Genomic DNA, 25,801 nt, shown 5'->3' with positions numbered 1-25,801 from the left:
TATTTCTAAAAGATATTGAATCATCCTCAAAAAAAGTATTAAGGTCAGAAATGCCTTGGGTCTGTCACCCACTTCATTGCTTCAGATGTATTTCTATAATCCTGATCAACATCAGAAATCAATTAATGTGTTTTCACTGTTTAAATTGTGGAGTATATGATGACATTGAGGTATGTGTTTGTTCCAAATTTAGAAATAGCCATCTATGACTTACAGCCACAGTTGCGGAACCAGCTCATAGATAAACAATTTGCTGTTTTTCCTCATACGTTATTTATGTTATTATTCTCTGAAAATTTTTAGCACTATTCCTCGTATTTGGTGTTTTATTACTGATATTATCATAGTTATTTCTGCATTACATGTTCTATAAAGCTATTTTGAACTGTTTCGAGATACAACAGTTTCAAAAGATATGAAACTAACATTGCAATGCAGTAACAAAAAGCAGCTGATAAACAACTTTCCTCTTCTGAGGCACAGTAATGTTGGGTGTATACTCAAGTTTATATTTAGATGTAGTTTGACTACCTACTGCAAGGTCATGAAGGTCATGTTCATATGTACTAATGCATAAACTGTGCTTGTGTCTTATATTGTCATGTAAAGTGTTGATGCAAGCCTACAATAATAGACAGATGATTACACAAAACATTACAGCCGATTGGGTATGATAATTGATCTTGGGTGACATCACTCATTTTGAACTCAGTCACTCGGAATCATTGATTTTCCTGCATATTCAGCCTGATTCAGTCATTCTGAACAACATGTCTACCTGTCCGTCAAGTTCTAAAATAAGACACATTGATGGGCTTCAGCTTCATAGAATATCGTACTCTTCGTTACATTATGCTGTTTACACTGTAGGGTAGGGTGAGAATCAGCCTGGGTTCGTCCTCGTGTAATCAATAGCTGATACTGTTGTCCCACCTTTTTCTATCAGTATTCATATAGGGCCAAGAGCACAACCTTGTTAAACCACCTACTCTAAACGGAGGCCTGACAAGGGTGAACAAGGGTTTATTGGCTGGAGAATGTGTCCCATAAAAGGCAAATTTGCATGGGCTGTATTCATGTGAATGAACAAGCGTAATGCTTCATTCCATTAAGGTCATAACTGTACTTCAAGAAGGGGGATAAGCTAGTGGTAAAATACCAAGGCATGCAGTTATGTGATCACATCAACATTTAACATGGGCAACTAGGAAATGTTTTAGCTTTCAGTTCGTATCACAAACCATTGATGGTACTTGCTTCAGCTAGCCTTCTACACAGATATAGTGACCTATCCCAAGCAAAGTAAATCTAGGACAGGTGGCATTACATCAACAGGACTGGGCAGGTAGTCTTGTGGAAACTAATGCTGACCTTAGCATTTCTGTAGTCAATAGAGCTTGTCTGCTTATTGTAGTTTCAGCAGTCGTCTCCACTGTCATTGAAAGTTAGACTAAAGACGTTATGTAGGTTGATATGACAGTAAATGTGTCACAGCATGTCTCCTAACCTGAAGTTACTTATTCTTTATGTCAGCCCTCAAACACTTTACAAAGGCTAATGCTATTCAGGAAATATTGACTTTGTGACAAGAAGTTTGTTGAGGAATGTTACTTCTTACTGTACCTCAGTTCTCACAATTTCAACAGCTTATATATACTTACTCCAACTGTATTGCAGTGGCTGGAAAATGTATAGGTTGTTACATTGATGGACTGGTATAAAAGGATAAAAGGGTGTCTTTCTTTACATGAAATATTTCCATATTGTTGCAGATTTGCAGATTTTGTCATCAATGCCTGTGTGAATACTTGCAAATTGATTTAGTCCCTGTAGTATACGTAGAGGCTATTGTATGCTGACAGGAGTCGGTGAGGTGGAAGTACTTCTGTCAGAGCAAGACAGCTGTTACTACAAAAGAAAACAAATGAGATTTGATTGATCGTTAGGGGTAGCATTTAATCGGTACAGGTCACTGATTGGTTGTAGTTGTATATAGTAATCCTGCTGTAGCGCAGAAAGTCACACTGACATGTGTCGAGCTTATGTCATTTAGATGAGGTTTATTTGTGGTGCTTTTCAATGGAATTTAGTAATGTCGGTCAGATTTGACATTGTTATTATTGTTTCAATCTGCATAATTCCATTTATATGATTGGGGTAGACCAGTAAACAAATGCTATTTACATGTAAAGAAAATATTTTATTTGGTTTTGGAGGGTACTGTTGTTTTTTATTTAATTGCTTTTTATGTAATTGTTTCTATCATGAAATTTTCCATTGATTACAGTATCACTTGATATCATACAAAGTAAAATACCCCTTTGCAATTTTTTTTATGTAGAAAATTATGAAAGTATTCATGTCTATATTTGCTGTCACAACATTAATCTAATGACACACGGTTTAAGTAAATTGTGCAGTTAGGCTTGCTGAAGACTGATATTTAGTCTTTGAAATGCAAGTATTTAAATTGTCTTTTGATATATTAAAGAAAGGAGCACAGAGAATCTCCCTAAAACATTTGGTCTCAGAACTTGTTATAATAATATAGGTTTCAGATTTATATATATTTAATATATACTACAATAGAGCCCTGAGAATATGTTTTCATTTTCTGAGACTGAAGAAAATAAAATTTGCTTGTATTGTAGACTTGTTAGTTGTCTGAATCAATGTTTCAGCCTCTGTATGAAAGGTGTGGTGCTTACTTCCAAGTAGAAGGGCCATACCAATAGAAGTGAATGTGACAGTTTTATCTCTCCACTTGACATGACATATTGATACCGGTACCTGTGATGTGTCCTCCCACTGTCATTGAGCTCACTTAGAGGACACGCATACCTACCTTGGTAGAGAAAAACACACACATATAATATATGTAAATATAATAAAATTATAACTAACCTCTGGATGAAGTGATATGACATTTGGTTGGGCCTTTCAGTCAATTCAACTTTTTCAACAAGATATGATTTTGAATTGGCATCATTTATTCTTACATTGAGTTTTATGGTTTTAGCAGAAATGTTCAGATCAAACTTATATAGATTATGTAATTTGTTTGTATCATCGGGAGGGTTGAGAAACCATTTGGGTGGGGGTGGGGTAAATTTAATTGGATATTGTTATGTTGTCTGTTCTTTGTGTATAATTATGTTTATTAGAGAACATGTGAAGGTTGATCTGATAGATCTATGGCAGTTACTACACGGTGGTCAAAATGAAGAATTATAGTGAAGCAATGCTTGTCATAACCATAATAAGAGTTTTCACTAGGTTCCCAAAATGGTGTGCTGTAGAGTTGTCATTTGTCTAAAGGTGAAAGAGGAAGTCCACAAGGAAATGTTTTTTGTCCTTCCTGTATTTTTCTAGTTTCGCACTAGCAGAATTAATTTCTAACCCTGACAGAGCTACAGATAAACAGCGTATTTGCGTAAAATACTCCCCCAAAATATTCGAAACCCAATTACTTTCAATTAACTTGTGTACAGAAACGCATGCACTTAATGAAAAACTCAAATGTATCAAAACAGCACGCGTAAATACCCAATGAAGCTTTTTCAGCATGCATACAAAGGAGCTAATTTCCAAAACAAAATCACTAGCTAATTTACTTTCCGAGTCAAGCCTATATATTTAGAACAGTTATATATGTCTAAAACATTATTTCATTTTTTTAAATTTTAAAATGTTCGCTTATTTTCGGAAAACCCCATTAGGGTGATGAATAGATGAGTGAAAAAATATTGGTTACCCAATGAAAAATGTAATAATCCAATTAGAATTGAAACCCTAGAGTAAAAACTCAATTGCTCAAAAAGTTATCTGGAGCTCTGACCTGATAATGTTAGAGGTGTATGGTTCAAGGGATCCTTGGACACAATACTACATCAATAAACCTCTAGGACCCCCAGGTCTTACTCCTGCTTCATATTTATGACCCTGCAATATTTCTAAATATCAATATAAGATTATCTGAATAGACTGATCGTGTAAATGTAAAGTTTCGTGAGAAAGTGCTGATGGTTTGTTTTTTTCAAGGATACTTGAATTATTTGTTTTGCCACAAGCCATTGTCAGTTTCCAATGCCATGTATTGGATTGGCATGACACAGTGTCCCTAAGTTGTAAATCATAGTCAAGCCTCAAGTTATTGAAATAATCTGTTTGAAATCTGTGTTAGATTTGTAGCCTGAGTCCATTGTCAATCACACCAGGATTAAGTGTAACATGTATATGGTGGCTGGAAATAGCCAGATGGTAAAGATTCTTGAATCATGTTGAATATTGATCTCTGCGTTCACCTGGAAGTGTTCTACCTTCTATTGGCTGCTGGCAACAAGTGACACTGATACGCCTCTAGCTACAGACTTGTTACTGTTCACACCTACAGGGCTAATCTATACCTACATTGCAAGGGGAGATAAGCTATTTGCCTCACAGCTAGTTGTGTCATTTGTACACCTATCTCATCAGAGTAATTGATTGGCTAGAGAAAAGAAAGTCCATGAATGATAATCAGGAAGCACTGTTAATGTCAGTATTTTTTACATAGATATATTTAATACATATTTATTTATGATATATCTTCTTTTTCAAAATTATTAATGTTTGAGTGTTTTCAGATTTATTTGTTTCTCTTTGTGATTCAACAGATTTCCATGATATATCATTTCTCGTGTTTAAAAGCAAATATAAAAGATATGATTAATGCAGTCTGTTCTAAGTACTTTGATTCTACTAACACAAACATAGTGTGGCATTATTTTCAGTAAATTTTTGCCTTAGTATATTGACTATAAGAATATGCTGATCTTACTGGACCTGCATAAATTTTAGACTCAGGCTTCTGACAAGTAGCTAAAATTGCACACTGTTAATGAATATGAAATGAATCCAGATGTAAATTGTTTGGGTGTGTATTTGACATGTATCACCCACTGTTGTTTACAAATAGGGCCATACTGTATGTATAAATGTGTTGATTATCAGTTTGCTTGCTCGGGAACTATTTGTATTTAGTTATACAACAATTACAGATCATCTGGGAAGGTGACCTAACCTTTAGAACTTTCTTATCAAAGTTGTGAGGTAATCAGTATTAATGTGACAAAGAAAATGATTAAATGACTCAGTATGGAGCATGAATTTTAACATAACCATTGCCAGCAGTTTCACAAGGAAGTTGATTGTTTGAACTGTTTTAACGAGCTCTTTGATCGATGAATTCATTCTTAATGTGGTCATTTGGAATGGGGAAAAAGCTGTAATTTTATAAACTTACTAGAAATTAGCATTCTATTCAGAACACCCATGTTAATTTGATAGAAGTTAAATGTTTAACTCTCTTTATAATGAATGACTGAACATGCTGCCTATTTAGAGAGTAGACAAGGCCCAGTCAAACTGTTCAGTTTGAGTTGGCAACTAAACAATGGCAATTGTTGTTTGGATAGGCAACAAATGCATCTTGCAAGTGAAGTTTTATATCAACTGAAAAGTCAGTTTACTCTTGCCATTTTCTTTAAATCAGTAAACCCCTTGCCCTAGAGCTGCAACTGTCGTAATTCCTATAATTTAACACTGACTTGCAGCAGTCGTAGCACTACAACCACTTTGTGAAACAGGCCCCTGTCAAATACAGTATACTATGGTTATAACAAACTCAAAAGCGATCGCTAATTTTAGTTCGTTATAACTGTAGTTTGTTATAAGCATATATATACAGCATATTTATTTGAAGCAAATGGCCAGTTAAAAAACAGTTCTTTATATCCATCAGTTCATTATAAGTCTGTTCATTATAAACGTAGTTTACTGTAAGTAAAATACGATTATTAGTATTAGCTCTATGTATTATAGTGACAGGCCCTTGTACTACGACTGTTGTAAGTGTAAGTTATGACATCTTAGCGCTAAGATCACTTTATGGAATGGGACCCTGTTAAGCATGCATTCAGTTGGAATTAACCTCTTTGTTTGCAATTGTGATCGTAAGAAATGTCCAACTTTACACTTTGTCCATGGTGTCGGCACCACATCCTCATACAACAGATACAATCACTATATTTACAAATTGTGACATTGTTTATCTTGATGTACTAAACAGTTTATCATGCATAGCCATAGTTTCTGCGAGTTACCTGTTGTTATGGAGTACAGTTTAAGGAGACTATATGTATAAACTGAGCATTTATGACAACTACCAGAGCAATGAAGTGACTCGGTTATAAGGAAACAGGGTCATCACAGCCCAAGATTGGCTATAAATCCCCCCCAGAGGGCCTCTGATGGACCCCATTACCACAATTTCATGGTCAATTATTCGTGGAGTGTCCACTCTCCTTAGGACAAGGGTCAAGTAAACAAATGACCAAGGATGACCTGAGCTAGCCTTGGAGATTTAATGTAAACTAGTTTGGTCCCGCTGACAACTCGAGTATGTTGTTGACTTCATACCATGTTTAGGCCTGGTAAGCTAAGGAAGTATCTTGCAAGCCATCAGTCTATTGGATGAACACTGTTGATGACAAGAAACCTCGTTAATGAAATGGATTCTGGGCCAATGTCATTTTGTTAATGTGGACTGTTAGATCAGTGATCAATATTAATGGTTGGAATGTCCTTGAACGGGTAATTGGGCCATTATTGCTTTAACTGTTTTCCCAGGAAGTGATCATGGCTGTGACTTTAGATTATTATTTTGGGTGGCTTATATATGCTACTCAAAAGAAGTTAAAGAACACCTGGGCCAACTTTCACAAAGCGATCTTAGCGCTAAGATGATCGTAATTCCCATACTGTAACATGGGCTTACAATAGTCGTAGCACTAAGATCGGTTTGTGCCAGTGGGCCATGATTCTTTCATACTCAAAGGGACTGCTAATTTTAGTTTGTTATGACCGTGGTTCGTAATAAACATATATAAATCAAAAACAGTTCATTATATCCGTCAGTTTGTTATAAGCGTGTTCGTTATAAACGTTTACTGTATTACTATAGTTAATCTGTCATGTTATTAGTGATAAACTAATGTAATATGAAAGAATCAGCTGTGCTTGTGTGATCCTGCTTAGTTGACAAACACTCAATACAGACATTCACTACTATGTTGTATATCTACCATGTCAGCAAAACTGAGAAGCAATATATAAGCAATATATATAACTTAAGTCTCGATTGTTGTATATTTGTGCCAGAAATAGTGACTGATGCTTGGTAAGTGGGTGCTGGCATCATAAATCCAAAAGACATAAAATTATGTAATGATTATTGAGGTTATTGACATTGGAAGTCATGGTGATTTATAGCTGTATATAAATTACTTTGTAAGTAATCAGATGCTTGGGCACATGGTGGATAATGGTTTACAATCACTTGTCAAAGCAGTTCAAGTTCTAGCCCCGTTCTTACTTTGAAAATATTTGGAAAGAATTTATATAAAATTTAAGATAATATAAGAAGGATATAAAATGGTGAGGATTTGTCTTGGAGATGTTCCATGTAATTGTAAATGCAGTGATTTGGCTACGGACAAATGTCATTAGGACATTCTTCCATGTCATTGCCATTTTGGATAAAAATGTTTGGCCATTTTGGATAACAATCATCCAGTTTTCAAGAAAATCAACCAATCCAAAACTCTGATTTGCTAAGTATTTTGTTAATCAATAACAATATCTTTTTGAATTTATTGAGACCTTTGACACATTAACATAAATATAATAATATGAAATCAGATTGAAAACAGTGTTTGAAGATATGATCTGTGATAACCTGTGACCCAGTGGTGTCCACTCCCAAGCTTTGATGTAGCTGTGGCTACGTATATTGCCTTGTTCCTGCTCCAGCTCCAGCGATAACTGGGCCCTGGGTAAATAAGTCTGACACATAAGGATAAGAAGACAATGCAGCATTCCTTCACTCCACCTTCACACAAATAAACCTTTTTTCTTGGCGACCTGTGCAAACCTCCGTGGATGAGGTGATGTGAGTTGGACAGTCTTTCTTGTTTCCTAGATTAGACTGCATTAGAAGCAAGCTGGCAATGTTTGTTTTCTCTCATTCATACAGTTGAACAACTTTTGAAATGGTTAGAATTCTATAGGGAAAAACAACCGGACATGGAAGGTTGGATTTTATGGTATCAAAAAACTTGTTTGTTTGTTGAGATTATTGCAAATCTTGGACTTTGCTGAAGGATTATTGTGTGCACATATCAAGTGTTTTTGAAATCTCTCAAAACAAAAAAACAAAGTGGTTTTCATGTGATGTTCCGTAGAATAATTCATATACAGGCAGACTGTCCCTTGGAAGGTCATAAGGCATGTTTGCATGTGCATGTTTAGTATTGCATGTATAGATACAGTGAAATACTTGATAATATAGACCGATACAATGGGATAGCTTCAGAAACTATTGTGCATAGAAATTAAGATATTCAGGAATGGGGAATAGTTGTAGTTGTAGTCGTAGTCGGCTAAATGAGGGAATTTTCAAGATCAGAGGTAGCAGACATGGCCAGTTGTTTTCCGTTCCTGTTTTGATCCAAATTAACTTGATCAGTCTTGTTTGTTTGTTGTTAACGTCACACTCAGCAATATTCCAGCTATATGATGACAATCTGTAACTTATCAAGACTGGAACAGACCATCCAGTGATTGACATGAGCATTGATCTGCAGAACTGGGATATGATGACATTCATCAATCAAGTCAGCAAGCCTGACCACCCAATCCTGTTAGTCGCTCTTATGACAAGGATGGGTTGCTGAAGACCATTTCTAACCTGGATGTTTGTGTGTATTATTGGCAACTTCTGACACTGAACCAAGGATCATACCCTCTTAGACAGTTTTCAATTTTTGAAAGCAGAAAGCTCAACAAGCCCCTGCCTTAGGACACACACCCCTCCAACCCACCCACCATATTCCTTTGAGTATAACTGCATTCATGAGAACTCTTTGAAAGACCATACTCGGTGGATATGGGGGATTATACCATAACTTTATTGTTCATAACTGATGATAAATGATGATTGTAGTTAGCATACTGGCATAGGCTCCTCCACTCACAGGAAACCTCTCAAGATCTAGGTCAAGTAGTGTAACAAAACCTTTGATGAAGAAGTTAATGGAACAGTCACATGTTGACACTCCTGACTTCAATCTTCTCAGTGCTGTGTAGACTGGTTTTGGTTTCGACCTGGTAAACACACATAATTAGTCATGTGCATTGATGACATCATGGATAAGGAAGTGCAGAGTTGCACTGCAGGCTTCATGTGCACAGGGACTGTGTTGTAATGAACTCAACATACTGTAGAGCAGAAAGGGGGAAGTTTGTCACATGTAACCAGGGATGAAGGCAAAACGAGTAGGAGTATCCTCACTATCATATCCAAGTGCTCATTCACTTGAAAATGAAACTGGTAGATATCATAACACTTTAGGATCATATAGACTTTGTAAATTGTTCTCAACGAGAGAAGATGAATAGAATGCCCACATTATAACTTAGAACAGAAACCATAGACCTCATTACGTCCAAAATACCAAACTTTCATAAATTAGGATATTTAATTGATATCCTTTACTTGATATTAAGTCTAGATATACATTCAACTTTTGAGATAAGATATCCAAAAACTTGAAATTATTAATAATAGTACATCAGAAGCATGAGGTTAGCGCTGTATATATAACGTTTATCTTTTTAGATCTATACCTGTACATCATTGTTGTCACAAATAACTAACTCTTAGTTATGTTCAGGTGAATAAACATTGTATTGCATTGTATTGTAATCAGGGATAGACACAGTCACTAGTCTAGCTGTTAGTCCTGTGACAAGTGAAAATCTAGATGGACCAGTTGTTTTCTCCCAAAATCTTGTTTTATTTTACATAGCCACAAGAAAAACATGAGTTGGCTATGACCAATGGTGTCTATCCCTGATGTAACCCATGAGTTTCTTACAGTTTTGGATTTTCCTAATTTTACTTCAGGAGGCACTTGATGGCATCAGACGGGTATTTTTTTTGTAGATAAGATAAAATTATAATTGTACATTTTTGGAAGCATTTTTTTCTGTATGTAAATTGTGAAGCAGGTGTGGGGAAGTGTGTCAGAGAGTGACTCATGGAATCCGAGATGTGAGGTTATCTGTTCCCCAGTGGGCCGGGATGCCAATATTTAGCCAAGTGGATGCTATTTCTGTCTTTCTAAGATTGCAAATGAAAATTGAAGAGCTATATATATCATGAATATGAAAATAAATGCTTTGGTAAACTTGAAATATCCTGTAAATTTAAGTTCAACTTTGATTTGTACCAGATCAGACCTCAATTGTAAAATTTTGAATGTATATTGAGAGAAAAACACAAATCAGTTACCCTTTTCCTTGAGCTCTAATTTACCAGATACTGTAATTTGTAGAAGTGTTGTTCGCCAAAGAAAATGATTTAATGTGTTTTTTGTCTCACATGAGATTTGAACAGCTTCTGGACAGACTTCTTGATAGTATTATCAGGAGCTGGATGGGCACTAAATATTATAAAGCCTTAAAATAGGTCACATTCAAAGAATATTTGACAGGTATGACATATTTTCTGTCATGTGACGGGTGTTAAGCAGATAAGCCGGCAGTCTCCAGAATGGACATACACTGAGACTTGTATGACTTGGCTGTGTCACACACAGGTAGTGTGTTTAAAATTTCCACTGTTTATACAGCCCTGTAGCAGATAACCCCAACTTGCCCCCGTGGTTAATGTGTGTGGAGGGGAGTAATGAGTGTGACCAGCACAGCAATTTGTGCCTTGTCCTGGGGCTAAGTCAGTGATGGTTTGAGGAGGATAATGGGTGTTGTTGGGTTGTGTTATTGGTCAGAACCTGTGCCTTGAATTATTATTGAAATTCAGGGCCCCGTTCCACAATGCGATCTTAGCACTAAGGTGATCGTAACTCCCATACTTTAACACTGGCTTACGATAGTCGTAGCGCTAAGATCGCTTTGTGGAGCGGGACCCAGAAAAACATCATTTTCTATTAGGTTGAGTTGAAAATATTTGCTAGCCTTGATGAACATTGAGTTGCCATTCATGTATGATATTCATTCAGTAGAGGCTGGTTGACCAATTAAGTTACAAGCTTGGTTGTTTGTTTGTTTGGTGTTAAATGCTGCTCTCTGCAATATTCCAGCTATATCATGACGATCTGTAAGTAATTAAATCTGGACCAGACAATCCTGTAAGTTGCCTCTTATGACAAGTATAGGCTGCTAAAGACCAATACTAAGCCGGATCTTCAAGGGAGCTAGCTTTGTTGTGAGAAGTACGCACTCAATACAGTATGTGGTGAATTACAAACAAGAAGACACCAGTAATTCTTGACATTTAGAGGGTAAACTGATGTTTTCTGTGAGATTGACCTATCTAGCAGAGCTAATAGTCTTTTTATTAGCCATTGGACTAGTAGGATCATGTTAATTTCTGACTGTAGTCCCAGTGATATTTATTCAGCAGGGCTGCTTTTTTTATTTCAAATGATTCTTTTTGTGGTGTTATGCCATTGAGCTGTAAATAGTGCAAGGATACCAATATTAAAGAACCAAAGATGATCAGAATTTCCAGCTAGAAGATGATATAATCTTTGAAGATTTGTAGTGACAATTGTAGTGTGTTTTTTATGATTATGATCGACTATGACTACAATTTGTTGTAAGCCCCCAGTCGAGATAGCCATGGGATCTTAAAAACAACTATAATGATAATGAATATTTTGAATTACAGTTTAAATTTGTACAAGCGATCAAATTAAGGTTTGGCAATTTGGGTTTCTCTTCTCAAAGGTTCCTGTTGATATTTGATTTTGAAACTAGCATGTCGTTCTCTGGCTGTGTGTAGTGGGTAAAGTGTTCTGGTGCCAATATCAAGGTTGTGTATGCAGTGTGTACCTGTCCATATAGCCAGGTGTGTTTGTCAGCCCACAAATTACTTCCACTTACTGTGATGAGAAAGTGACAGATAATTGACACATAGCCTGCTGCCAATTTGATCATGTCAACCAATATTAACCATTAGCTCAAGTCAAAGGAGCGGGTGACAATTTCCGGAAACTACATTGACTTTCTTTCTTTGGAGATGTTTCCTCAAACATGACTGTCATTAATTAAATGAAAACTTGTCAATTTTACTTTGAATTCTAAAAATTTTTTGTTTCCAATTAATAAAAACACATTGAAAAAGCACATGCCGGACGATTTTCACATGGTGCATTTCACTTTGGCAACAGGTGGTATTTTGATTTTTAAATTATCATGTCTGATGTGTCTATGAGTGATGAATGCTGCTTTGCTGGATGTCTTACTGCAGTGGTACGGGTGTTAATAGGTTTGGGACTAAGTTAGGACTACAAATGACTAGGGTGTTGTTGTACAAAGGTATCTTAGCGCTAAGGTGATCGTAACTTCCATAGTTTAACATTGGCTTATGATTATCTTAGCGCTAAGGTTGTTTTGTACAACGGCACCCAGGTCGTGAAGTGATAATGTATTCGGCCCCATCATTTTTATAAATCCTTGAAAGTTAAATATATGTTCCTTCACAATGGTTACTGTTCCTGAAACCTTCGCAACACATTCCCCTCGATCATTGGCTGCTGTTGTGTTTGTGTGTGAAAGCTTTGTTGTCATGTATTTATATTTAGCACATATAAAAGACCTGAATTTGTTGGTGACAGCTGTTCCTGATGTAAATTCCTTTATGTTGGGGAAAAATGGTTTTGTTGAGTTCACCATTATAGGGCAGAAGGAATAAGAGTTTATATTTACATGGGGCATTTGAAATTATTGGAAGGTACCATTCAAAGAATGAATGAGTACTGTTTTAGTTTGGCCAGTGTCATCTGATGGAAGGTTTGCAGAGTTGTTTCCCTTTTGCTAACCAGGACGTCCATACTTGTTAGTTCGAATCCATGATTTACCCACATCACCACTGTGATATGACAGCAATTATTAGGGCTTGCTAATAAGATCGATAATCTAAATGAATATCATCGATGGGAATAAATATTAATGATTAATTGTATGAAAGTTATGGCATCAATAATAACTTACATATACAACTGTGATGAAATGAAGTTTAACGTTACTGAAACTTGTTATTGTCAATCATGTCAAATGCATAAAATGGAAATAACCTGTTTTTGTTTTATTTTAAATGTCCACAAAGTAGTCTATGCATAAATGCCTCTCCACTCACCATGGCACGAAATATGTTAATTTCTTTCGGACTTTTGCTCATGTTACCTTTCGGATATTTATCGATAATTGATCCATATGAAGTTCACGATTATTTATCTTGTTGGTCTATATTGATAGCCAACCCTAGCAATTATTAAACCTGGTGGATGGCTGTGGTGTCCTGCAACCTTAGTGCTGCACAGTGTATGTAGACAGGAAGCATGCCCTAGCTCACCACCTGATGCCTCAACCGGGGAAGAAGGGGAAATAGGACATATTGGTGGCACATGACATAACATTAGGCAGTTGTTGGACCTTCAGAATGGGCCATTGAAGTACTCTCAATAACAATAACATTGACACATCTGGTTAGACACTGTGTGTGTGTGTGTTAGTGAGTGAGTTAGTGAGTGTTAGTGAGTGAGTGAGACATCGCACTTGCAATATTCCAGCCATATGACGCAGACAATCCTGTGATTGAGAGTTCAGTTAGTCATTCAACAAAATATGTAGCTAAGATAAAGATACGATCAATTTTATTGTACATGTACACCCACTAGGGTCCGGTAATGGTAATAAACAAACAATAATATACATGTGTGGAATATTACCAGTTCAGCCTACTAGAGGAAACAATATTACCAGTTCAGCCTCCTAGAGGAAACAATATTACCAGTTCAGCCTAGTAGACGAATCAAAATTTTGCTAGACTCACAACTTCAGACAATTGGCTAAAGTCACATACTGACACAAGTTGTGTTCACTTGATGACTAATTACTCACTTAGACTGATTGTTTGTGGACACTGCACAAGGATAATAGTGTATGGCCACTGTTGTGTAACAGGTCCTTCAGAGAGGAAAATGAGCCAAGTCCTGCTGATCTTTTGTTCTCTGAGTCATGTTTTTACATAGCATGTGCAAGCAATGCCAGCTTCCGTTCAGTCTGCTTTCACTTTGTGTTTAACCCAAGTGTGATCCAAAAATAAATTATTTCGTGTTGAGGCAATAAATTTTTGCCCTTATTTCTAATGCATTTGTTTTCTTATGGAACAAAGAAAAATAATTCTTGGCAACGTAATCCTTCATACATGTGATTGAATTTTAGCTGGGTTTCTCTGTGACGATTATACAGTTGTGGTAGTTATTTATCATTTCTAGTTGTTCCAAAGTATCTATCATGAACACATAAGGCAAATTACACAGGTCACAAATCAGGTGAAGTTAGGCAAAGTCGGATGCATTGAGTCCTTGGATTGGTAACCGCGTTTCGGCAGTTTAGCTACTGAGAGTTTCTAAGGCTTCAGTCCTGCCCCACACTGAAGCACATGTAACACGTGTGTCACCTTGGGCAAGTGACATGTTAGAAAAGTGCCTCTATTCACCCAGCAGTGAATGGGTACCTGGTAGGATGAGATGGCAATGTGGTTAACTTAGCGCCTAAGAGGCAGCTTGGGTTGTATTCTCCCCAGGGAGCTGAGAGTGCTCACTGATCCAGCAACCGTGGTAATAATAGCGCTTTGAGCAATGCGCAATATAAATCACCTATTTTTTAAGAACATACACACACACACACACACACACACACACACACACACACACACACTCACACTCACTCACTCACTCACACTCACTCACTCACTCACTCACTCACTCTGGATACCTGACAGAAACAGAAAACAGATAAAAGTGCAACTAGTTGGTTGAACTGTCAAAGATTGAATTATTTGGCTATCATGTAACAATTTTCATACAAGCCAGACTGATAGAAGGGATATCATTGCACGGCTGTTTGCTCAGTGAGTGTTCTGCCAACCCAGCTAATTTCTGAAACTGCCTGGCACTCCAGTCAATCAATCAGTTCCATTGAGGACTTCCGTGACTGCTTGGGGCTCTGACATTCTTCTGAAGCTACCCAAATAGCTCACTGAAACATTGATCTAAGAACTGTCCTACACAACACTTGGAAACGGTGCAGATAGTTCTGCAGTGTGACTGAGGAATATTTTATTTGATCAAAACCAGCCTAGATATTAAAAAATAGGCCAGTCTAGCTACTTAAAAAGTTCAAAAAATGTATTTTTAAATCAGAAATCTAATGTGTAATAAAACAAATTCAAGGGCTATATGTAAGTCTTTAGTGCAGTGGTTGTAAAGAGATAATAGCAATAATTCAGTTTTTACTTCCATAGTTTCTACTTACACAAAAGTGTAAGATAACACATATAAACACACGCTTCTGTAGCCCAGAGCAGTTGACCAGTGGGATACCAAATCAATATTCACCAGCCAGAGGTGCTTATCGCATACTGTGAGTTTTCCTCAGCAACCATCCAAAATACCACACAAATTGATCAAATAAACTTGTGTTATTGAGATTAGGGCAGCAAGCTGCCATATTCCAGTGTATGAATCATGTTGACTGTAGGCTGAGTCAGGAATCAAACATCAGGCAGGCAGGCAGGAAGGCACTTGCTACTAGAAACCATCTCCAGATTATAACCAGTAAAACGTTAACTTTTGATTTGTTTGTGAAGGGAAACCAGCCCATGCTCTCATAAAATCATTTTCGATTTTGAAAGTAGTTAAGATAATTGCTGTTTTCTTTTCTTTGACAAAGTCAAATCTTTGTCATTTCCATGATGAATATATTTTTCAAAGTAACCAACTTGTGGAAGATTCATAAGGATATGTTTCATTTGAAATGTGGAGATACACATACAACTAGTCCATTAGTCAGAGGTTGGTGAAAATCTTTAGGAACTAGTTGATTTCTCTTAAAATGTATTGATTTTAACTGAACTACCAGCCCTACATGAACTGCTGACTAGTTGAATTTGACCAGTTGGCTCTACACCTGATGTGTGTATGTCTTTGTGTGATAGGAGGTGGTTTTGTTAAGTCGTTCAATGCATATATAACTATATAAGGGATAGAAATAAACGCTGGCCCAAGACAGTTTCGCTAATGTTAAAGGTATCCATATTGCTGATCATTTTGGGATGTTCCTATATGTTATCACTACTCAAGCTAGTAGATTTCCTAGGTTAATTTCTATCCCTGATACATATTGCAAAACATATGGTTTGACTTTTGATACTTTTTTTCACACCCCTAAATAATAATCCCTACACACGAAAGGTTTAAATAAGTCCTATACCGTATTTGATGTAATAAGCGCCCATGGCGATATTTGCTAATATATTGGCAAGTGAACAATCCCAATTAGCACCCTTCCGATTGATCAATGTACGCAAGACTTATTTATTCGTGTATAATACGCACTCGTGTGTTATATGCACCCTTAACTATGGGCAATTAAATTCTGGAAAAAAATATCTGTCGTATATAAACAGTCAGGCCGTCAGCATAAACCACAAAATTTATCTTTCAACTCTGTTTTTTCCACCAAAATAATATTCTAATAAGAGCCCCCTATTTCTAATTTTGAGAGCGTCCTGGGCGCTTATTACGTTGAATACGGTATTTGAAGCTGTGTCTGATGATGATGTCCTGTTTTGCAGGTGGACGAAGATGGCAATGGCAGTATTTCCATGGATGAAATCAAAGAGGCACTTGCAGCATGCAGCATCAAACTGGCTGGTTATGAAATCAGAGATATCGTACAGCGATATGATGCTGATGCCAATGGGAAGCTGGATATGGGAGAGTTTGAAAAGGTAATAGGAATCAGATCAAGTTTGTTAAATATATATTTATTACAATTACCATTATTTTCATCTTATGTTTTGTTTGTTTTCAATGCTACTCAGCAGTATTGCAGCTATATGGCGGCGTTCTGTAAATAATGAAATCTGGACCAGACAATCCAGTGATACATCATGAACATCAATCTACACAGTTGGTATACGATAACATGCATCAACCAAGTCAGCAAGCCTGACCACCTGACCCCGTTAAACAACAAGCATGGGTTGCTGAAGACCAGTTCTAATCTGGATTTTCACAGGTTTCATCTATAAATGTGTGATGACATTGACAAAAGATTATGGTCCATAACGAGATCGATAAGGAATATTGAAACTGGTCTAGTCTTGAATACTTTTAATAGCATAATTGGATGTACAAATGAAGCCATTCTCAGAACGAATTACGGTCAGACCATACTGATCTTGTTAAGAGTAATTATTTGTATGTTATTTGACTGTTGCACAGTGCTTTTCATGATTCCAGCTATATATTGAAGAACTGAAAAAACGTAACTTCGGCCTGAAGTTTAAGACATCTGTAGCCCCCAAACAAGGAGTCCGCAGCCATGAGGGTGTGTCCCAGGCTTCCACAGTCGGAACTACACACACAGTCAAGGACTCTGAACTTGTTGCCTTCTCAGACTGGATTAACACGTGAGTCCATTTGCATTATTCCAACACAGAACTCACATCCAACACTCTACCCTTCATCTCACCCATCCCACTGCACAAAGTGCCACTCACCTTACCCACCCCACTCCACCCAACAGCATTACTTTCACCTCACTCGACCCACCCTACAAACTCCCACTCACCTTACCCAACCCAACCCAACAACAGCCCATTCACCTCACACACCCCACTGCACAAAGTGCCACTAATCTTACCCACCCCACTGCACAAAGTGCCACTCATCTTACCCACCCCACCCAACAACATCTCCCTCACCTCTCCCACCCCACCCCACCCCACCCCACCCCACTCAACTGGACCCCACCCAACAACAGCCCATTCACATCACACACCCCACTGCACAAAGTGCCACTAATCTTACCCACCCCACTGCACAAAGTGCCACTCATCTTACCCACCCCACCCAACAACATCTCCCTCACCTCTCCCACCCCACCCCACCCCACCCCACCCCACCCCAGCCCCACTCAACTGGACCCCAACCAACAACAGCCCATTCACATCACACACCCCACTGCACAAAGTGCCACTTATCTTACCCACCCCACCCAACAACATCTCCTTCACCTCTCCAGCCCCACTCAACTGGATCCCACCTAACAACAGCCCATCCACCTCACACACCCCACTGCACAAAGTGCTACTCATCTTACCCATCCCACCCAACAACATCTCCTTCACAGCTCCCACCCCACCCCACCCCACCCCACCTATCAACATCTCCTTCACCTCTCCCACCCCACCCCAACCCTACCCACCCCACTCCACTGGACCCCACCCAACAACAGCCCATCCACCTCACACACCCCACTGCACAAAGTGCTACTCATCTTACCCATCCCACCCAACAACATCTCCTTCACAGCTCCCACCCCACCCCACCCCACCTATCAACATCTCCTTCACCTCACCCACCCCAGTCCCACTCATCTTACCCATCCCACCCAACAACATCTCCTTCACAGCTCCCACCCCACCCCACCCCACCCAACAACATCTCCTTCACCTCACCCACCCCAGTCCCACTCATCTTACCCACCCCTCTCGACAACATTCCCTTCACCTCACCAATATCACACAAAGCCTCTCACCTCACTGGTAAATGTATTTGGTGAAGTTGCAACCCTGCTCAACATGCATATGTTAATAAATATAACTGTTTCAGGTCACTTCAAGATGATCCAGACTGCAAAACATACCTGCCCTTGAGTGGGGACTCACTCTGTGTACAATGCCGAGATGGCATTCTTCTGTGGTAAGTCCTGTGCAAAATAAGGGAATGAAGTAATGGTGTGTTTTTTAACAACAACTTCAAATTAATACAATTTCAGCGTAAAGCCAATCTCTAGTTTTCTGTCACCTTGTGATCAATCAGTGTTGTTGGAGTTACTCCCCTTGGTGTTTAGACGCTTCATATGTATTATATGCCTTGAGAATAAAATGAATACGCTGGACAACAGATTTGATGAAAAGCATGAATGAACATAACAGAAGATAATAACGATTTTCATAGCCTCCATGGTTAACTGCAAGTTTTTATGGCATCAGTATTTAACCCTTTAGGCTTTAAAAAGTTGATAGTATTTTCGTCCATTTTTAAATTTTGTGCATTTAGGACACAGTATGGTGCATCCAGTAAATCCCTATGTATATGTGCTGTTTCCGGTGTCATCATACGGTATACTATATTTGTTCTACCCTTACATGTCATAATGTAATTTTGTAGCAAGCTGCTGAACAAGACGGAAGAAGACTTGATCGATGAACGTACAATCAACAAGACAAACCTAGACGTGTTCAGGAAACATGAGAACTTGACTCTAGCCTTAAACTCTGCCCAGTCCATTGGCTGCAGTATTGTGAACATCGGAGCAGAGGATATTGAGAAGGGGACCATTCACCTGGTCCTTGGATTGATCTGGCAGATTATCAGAGTGAGTTGGACCTCCTACTTGTCCTGGCTAGAACTGAGTGAGTGAGTGAGTCTTGTTTAACACCGCTTTTAACAGTATTTCAGTCATATCACAGCGTTTCAGCTTAATGTGGGAGGAAAGCCCGCAGTGATGCAGGTCTCAGACGTTTACCACTTCGGTGAAACCCACGAGCACGGGTATGGTGCTGACAAACCAAGAACCATAATCGGGGCGAACCGGGATTCGAACCCACAATCATAGGTTTCTGGCGTGCCTAAGGGACGCAACTCTGCACAGCGAATTGCGGCGCCTTAGACGACTGGGCCACCCGTGCCCCCCCTGGCTAGAAGTGGTGTAACTACAAGTCATAGTGGTGTTAAAACATGTGAACGATAACAAACTGTTAACAACCAGCTTACACAGATTCTCTAGTATTCCCCCGTTGGCTCTAAATAGCATTACATGCACAGTGCCCGCTAGCCCATATGTTTCTGTCCTACAATATCCCATCTTCAATCACTGACATTTATGAAGAAATAAATCAGGGTTCTGATTCACTTGTGAAAAGAAAGAATATCAACTTATGAAATGAAAGTGCTGTATCGTGATATGAATAGTATCGCACCCATAGTATCGGGATACGAATAGTATCCCGTATTACTGTAAACATGGTAAATGGTATTTGTATAAGATAAATTTAACTAAAACATTCCAAGCATCTAATATTTTAAATAATTTGTATATTTAAAGAAGCACATGATTTTCTGAGTTTGAGTTTAACATGTGGTTAATTTTGTTGTAGATTGGTTTGTTGTCGGACATTGACTTGACCCACCATCCCGGGCTGGTTCTCCTGTTGGAGGAGGGTGAGGATATATCTGACCTGAAGAAGTTGTCCCCCGAGGCATTGCTTCTCCGCTGGGTCAACTACCACTTGAGGAACTCTGGATGCTCGAGACAGATCAACAACTTCAGTGAGGACATCAAGGTATAGAAGGGATACACCCTAGCACCTAATAGGCAGGGATTCAGAACATAGGCTTGGATTCAGAACATAGGCTTGTCGTAAGAGGTGAACCCCCACCCCCAAATCATCACCAAACCCATTTTGAAGCATACCAGGTATGTAAATGTTCAAGTAAATTATTTGGTGATATGTTTCCAAAACTCATGGCAGGACTAGCAAGTGCACACCCTCATTATCACCTCACACGTACCTTTTCCGAACAGACATATTTCTATAGTGAGTGTAATATGCTTTGTGTGATTTTTCAGGACTCTGAAGCTTACAGCTATCTCCTAACACAGATTGCCCCAGACGGCACAGGTGTCACGTTAACACCTATGCAGGTCAGTTGACACACGTTGATAATGTGCAATGATAGGGACCTAAATTTTACGTAGAAAGTTCATACTATGCTCCACGAGACAAAATGCCTGTAAATAATAAACATGTCGTGGAAATGTTCCTGTCGGCTATTGAAAAATAGGACCTATCGCTGTTCTATATTTGTGAGCCTGTAAAAGAATGAATGGACAAATGAAGGGTTAATTGTTTAAAAATGATGTTTTACAGTTGTTTTGTAGACCTACTTTCGACCTTGCCCTTTTGGAATGCATTTTATCATTTAAATATTATGGTAGAAATGGAACTGAGAGAAATGTCTGCTTTTGCTTTACAGATAGGCGACTTACAGGAACGGGCTGAAAGTGTTTTGTGTGAATCTGACAAAATTGGCTGTCGCAGTTTTGTGACAGCTAGGGACATTGTCACCGGAAATCCTAAGCTTAATTTAGCATATGTTGCCAACTTGTTCAACACATATCCCTCACTGGATGGAACAGGGCAAGATATTGATTTGGGAGAAGTACATGAAGAAACTAGAGAGGAGAAGAGTGAGTTAATGCTTGCAAACATTATCACTCCAGGGATTTATCAAGACCTTATAAAAGGCTGATGTTTGGCCTCAAGTCTGCTGGAAATGTCTCAAATAATTCTCAAATAAATAATTTTCAACTTAGTTTATTAGAGGTGACTTCACTGATTTCAAGACCAGTTAAGGTTATTTCCCTCAGTTTTACATTATTCCATTGAAATCAGCTAAATACCTCTGAATTTTAGAAAATATGAAATATGATCAAAATTACTTTTTTTTTCCAAGAATGCTTGCCAAAGGCAATTAGTTTGGAATCATCGATAAATCCCTGCACATACTACAGGCAAGTTGTTCCCCATGAGAATTCTGGGTGAAATTAAGTTCTTTGGAACCTCTTTTGTTTCACAAGACGTCTGAATAGATCGGTTATCAGGAACTGTGACCTGGGTGTCTTCTTACCCTGACAACCTGGGGCATTGCTCATAATATCAATCACTGGTTTATCTGGACTTCATGGGGAGTGAATTGTATGTGAAAGTCACTGCATTGTTAACAGTTATTGTTGTTTTTAGATGACTGACTATCTTTTACTGAATTTGGTTTTGTAACAACCTCTGAAGATTTAGTTATGATGTAGTTTAGAATATCAATATTTTCAGTTTGTAAAATTCCATTTACTCCTGATGTCAGTTGTCATTCTGGACATAAACTGAAACACAATATGAAATGTAATTCAGATTACTATTACAGTTTTGTTTAAATTGGTATTGCGATATAACTTAATCAATGAATTTATCAATGGAAGTCATAACTATACAAACAAAAATGTTGAATTTTTTCCCAATGTGTCAAAGTTTGATGTCAGTCTTTCAAGCTTGGTCTTCACTGTTGGTATGTTGTCCATTGGGAATTTTATGTTGCAGCGTACCGTAACTGGATGAACAGCCTCGGCGTGTCACCTTTCGTCAACCACTTGTACAGTGACCTCGGCAATGGTCTTGTTATTTTCAAACTGTATGATAAAATCAGGCCAAACTTGGTGGACTGGGCTAAAGTTATAGACAAGTTCAACAAGATGAAAGTCAACTTTGAGAAACTAGGTAAGAAGTCATATCTCAACAGACAACCATCTTATCTTATACACTACAGAAGAGTCTTGTATGTGTAACTCATCAACTAAATGTCCCACACACCCAGTATGTGGAAGTTTCAGACCTTTGTGTACATTTCAAAGGATTTCTTTAAGGATGATGAGGATGATGATGATGATGATGATGCATTTATATGGCGCTGTACTAAATCCATAAGGATGCTCCAAGCGCATAGACATGATACAATATGTAACTTTATTTCAATTTACTGTGCCAAGTTTATCATTTTTGATTTGACTCTTACTGTCAGTAATTACTCTTCATGTATATGAACATCAGAATGAAACTGGTGTGACATGATGATTTGTTAATTAGAAGATGAAACTAGTTAGCTTGTTTTTATGTCACTGACTTGGTTGATTGTGTCTATCCATGGATCAAATGGTTATCTGGTCCAGACTTATTATTTCCAGCATGCCTCCATATAGCTGGTGTAGTAGATCGAGTTGTCAGACTTTGCGACTTGGTTAATTGTGTCTATCCATGGATCACTTGGTTATCTGGTCCAGACTTATTATTTCCAGCATGCCTCCATATAGCTGGTGTAGTAGATCGAGTTGTCAGACTTCGCGACATGGTTAATTGTGTCTATCCATGGATCACTTGGTTATCTGGTCCAGACTTATTATTTCCAGCATGCCTCCATATAGCTGGAGTAGTAGATCCAGTTGTCAGACTTCTCGACTTGGTTAATTGTGTCTACTAATGGATCACTTGGTTTTCTGGTCCAGACTGATTTTTAGTAGATCGAGTTGTCAGACTTCTCGACTTGGTTAATTGTGTCTACTAATGGATAACTTGGTTATCTGGTCCAGACTTATTATGTCCAGCATGCCTCCATATAGCTGGAGTAGTAGATCAAGTTGTCAGACTTCTCGACTTGGTTAATTGTGTCTATCCATGGATCACTTGGTTATCTGGTCCAGACTTATTATGTCCAGCATGCCTCCATATAGCTGGTGTAGTAGATCGAGTTGTCAGACTTTGCGACTTGGTTAATTGTGTCTATCCATGGATCACTTGGTTATCTGGTCCAGACTTATTATTTCCAGTATGCCTCCATATAGCTGGTGTAGTAGATCGAGTTGTCAGACTTCGCGACTTGGTTAATTGTGTCTATCCATGGATCACTTGGTTATCTGGTCCAGACTTGTTATTTCCAGCATGCCTCCATATAGCTGGTGTAGTAGATCGAGTTGTCAGACTTTGCGACTTGGTTAATTGTGTCTATCCATGGATCACTTGGTTATCTGGTCCAGACTTGTTATTTCCAGCATGCCTCCATATAGCTGGTGTAGTAGATCGAGTTGTCAGACTTTGCGACTTGGTTAATTGTGTCTATCCATGGATCACTTGGTTATCTGGTCCAGACTTGTTATTTCCAGCATGCCTCCATATAGCTGGAGTAGTGCTGAGTATAACGGGAAACAACAAGCATGGTGTTACTGTGTAGTTCACTGGATGTGGTCGCTGTGATTTCATGACACTACTTTGACACTTTGACTCTTTCAGAAAACTGTAATTATGCAGTCACACTGGCTAAGGCGATCCATTTGTCTGTCGTCAACATTGGAGGAGAGGATATTCGGGAGGGAAATCCAACAATCACACTAGGTAGGTTTGCTGTTATAAGGCAGTCTTATTCCAAATGTATCTCCACTTGACGTACTTCGCTACTTGTCAGGAGATCATGTACTGGGACCACATCTTTGACTAAAGATAACTGACTAGCTTTGTCCTCAGCATATGTTGAGTAGTATGTATGGTAATGTTGAGCAATAAACAAAACCATTAGAAAGGGTTGAGAATGTCAAGGTTTGGTAGGAGTGTCCTACTGCTTGTGTCTGTGTGTTTGGTTTACGAAACCACAAAGTGTTGAAACGATTAAAGGATATTTGATAAACTAAGCAGGGATTAAACTAATAAACTATTCCTTTCAAGTTTCGCTGAAATATCTTTATGAATATTATTGATCAACATTACAATTATTTAAAGGTCATACAGACTCTTGTGTTAAAAGTGTATCAAAAACAAATGAATGAAACTTTATATCACCTGACATTTGAGTGTGTTTGTCCGGACAATATCTCTAAAACTAGTACTCTTTCTTGAAACTGTGCACACACAAAGACCAGGTTGTCAAATGGTACCTTTTGCTATTTAGTGATTTTTAGAATTGATATTTTTCTGTGTCCATGGCAGCAAGTTAGAGTTTGACTCTGCTCATAGTGGTGTGTACCTGACATAGAAATACAAAGTTCCAAATCCTAATTCACTAGTATAGTTTTGATAGCTCATTAGCAGCTCATGTAGAGATAGAAATTCTCTCATCAAGTTGGACTTAAGTAACAGACAGATGATTTGTTCTTTCGAATTAGTGGGGGCCAGGGGGATTTGACATCTTCTGATGACTCTTGGGGGCAGTCGGGTAGCCTAGTGGTTAGAGTGTTCGATCGTCACGCCGAAGACCCGGGTTCGATTCCTGACATGGGTACAATGTGTGAAGCCCATTTCTGGTGTCCCCCGGCATGATATTGCTGGAACATTGCTAAAATTGGCGTAAAACCATACTCACTCACTCTTGTATCAATTTAGACTTGAATTGAATGGAAGCAGTCTTAACAATTTTACCTCAGTTCTGTTATGTACTTCTACATGAAACTTTGCACATATATCATTGTCTTTAAGATTGGACAATGGGAGGGGAATATAGATGACTTTTAGTTTCTCTTTTGATAATCATTTTGACTCAAAATTAGGGACCAGAATACAGTCCTTAACATTTGTTGTATATGATTCCTAGCTTTCACCTATTGTGTGTGTTTGTGCAGCGCTGGTGTGGCAGTTGATGCGAGCCTACACCCTAAAGATGCTCACCCAGCTGGCTGACAATGACAACAAGCCAATCCCGGACCAAGAGATTGTCACCTGGGCAAACCACAGGGTAAGGACACTGAAAACACTGACAATATTTCCAGCCATTCCAATATCAGGGCCGTGGGGTAGCCAGGTAAGGCGTTCACTGGTCAGGCCGAAGATCACTCATCCACTCACTCACTCACCACCATCATGATGCACAGTTTCATGTTGAATAGGGATGAAGGATAAAATTGGTTCCCATGATATGATATCTGTTATTGTAGCCTCCATGGATAGAGCATCTGCCTTGAGACCTAGTCATACCAAAAGACATTAAGAGATGATACTTGTTGTTAC

The 25,801-nt window shown here is 38.4% G+C and overlaps 1 protein-coding gene across 1 annotated transcript in view; it reads left to right on the top strand.

Moving 5' to 3' along the window:
• The window catches only part of LOC124111440 (plastin-2-like), a 43,004-nt gene that overhangs the window by 12,623 nt on the left and 4,580 nt on the right, over positions 1-25,801 (top strand). Inside the window, exons 3-12 of the mRNA XM_046471147.2 lie at positions 16,766-16,921; positions 17,436-17,605; positions 18,810-18,899; positions 19,371-19,578; positions 20,360-20,545; positions 20,833-20,907; positions 21,240-21,453; positions 22,358-22,534; positions 24,098-24,199; positions 25,417-25,529. Coding sequence (XP_046327103.2) covers positions 16,766-16,921; positions 17,436-17,605; positions 18,810-18,899; positions 19,371-19,578; positions 20,360-20,545; positions 20,833-20,907; positions 21,240-21,453; positions 22,358-22,534; positions 24,098-24,199; positions 25,417-25,529 — 1,491 coding nt within the window. The remainder of the gene's footprint in view (positions 1-16,765; positions 16,922-17,435; positions 17,606-18,809; positions 18,900-19,370; positions 19,579-20,359; positions 20,546-20,832; positions 20,908-21,239; positions 21,454-22,357; positions 22,535-24,097; positions 24,200-25,416; positions 25,530-25,801) is intronic.

This window comes from Haliotis rufescens, unplaced genomic scaffold (assembly GCF_023055435.1).
Source record: "Haliotis rufescens isolate VD_foot unplaced genomic scaffold, xgHalRufe1.0.p SCAF_6, whole genome shotgun sequence".
NCBI classification, from domain to species: Eukaryota; Metazoa; Mollusca; class Gastropoda; order Lepetellida; family Haliotidae; genus Haliotis; species Haliotis rufescens.
The sequence above is the reverse complement of the archived record's forward strand: the minus strand, read 5'-3'. Positions and strand labels throughout refer to the sequence as shown.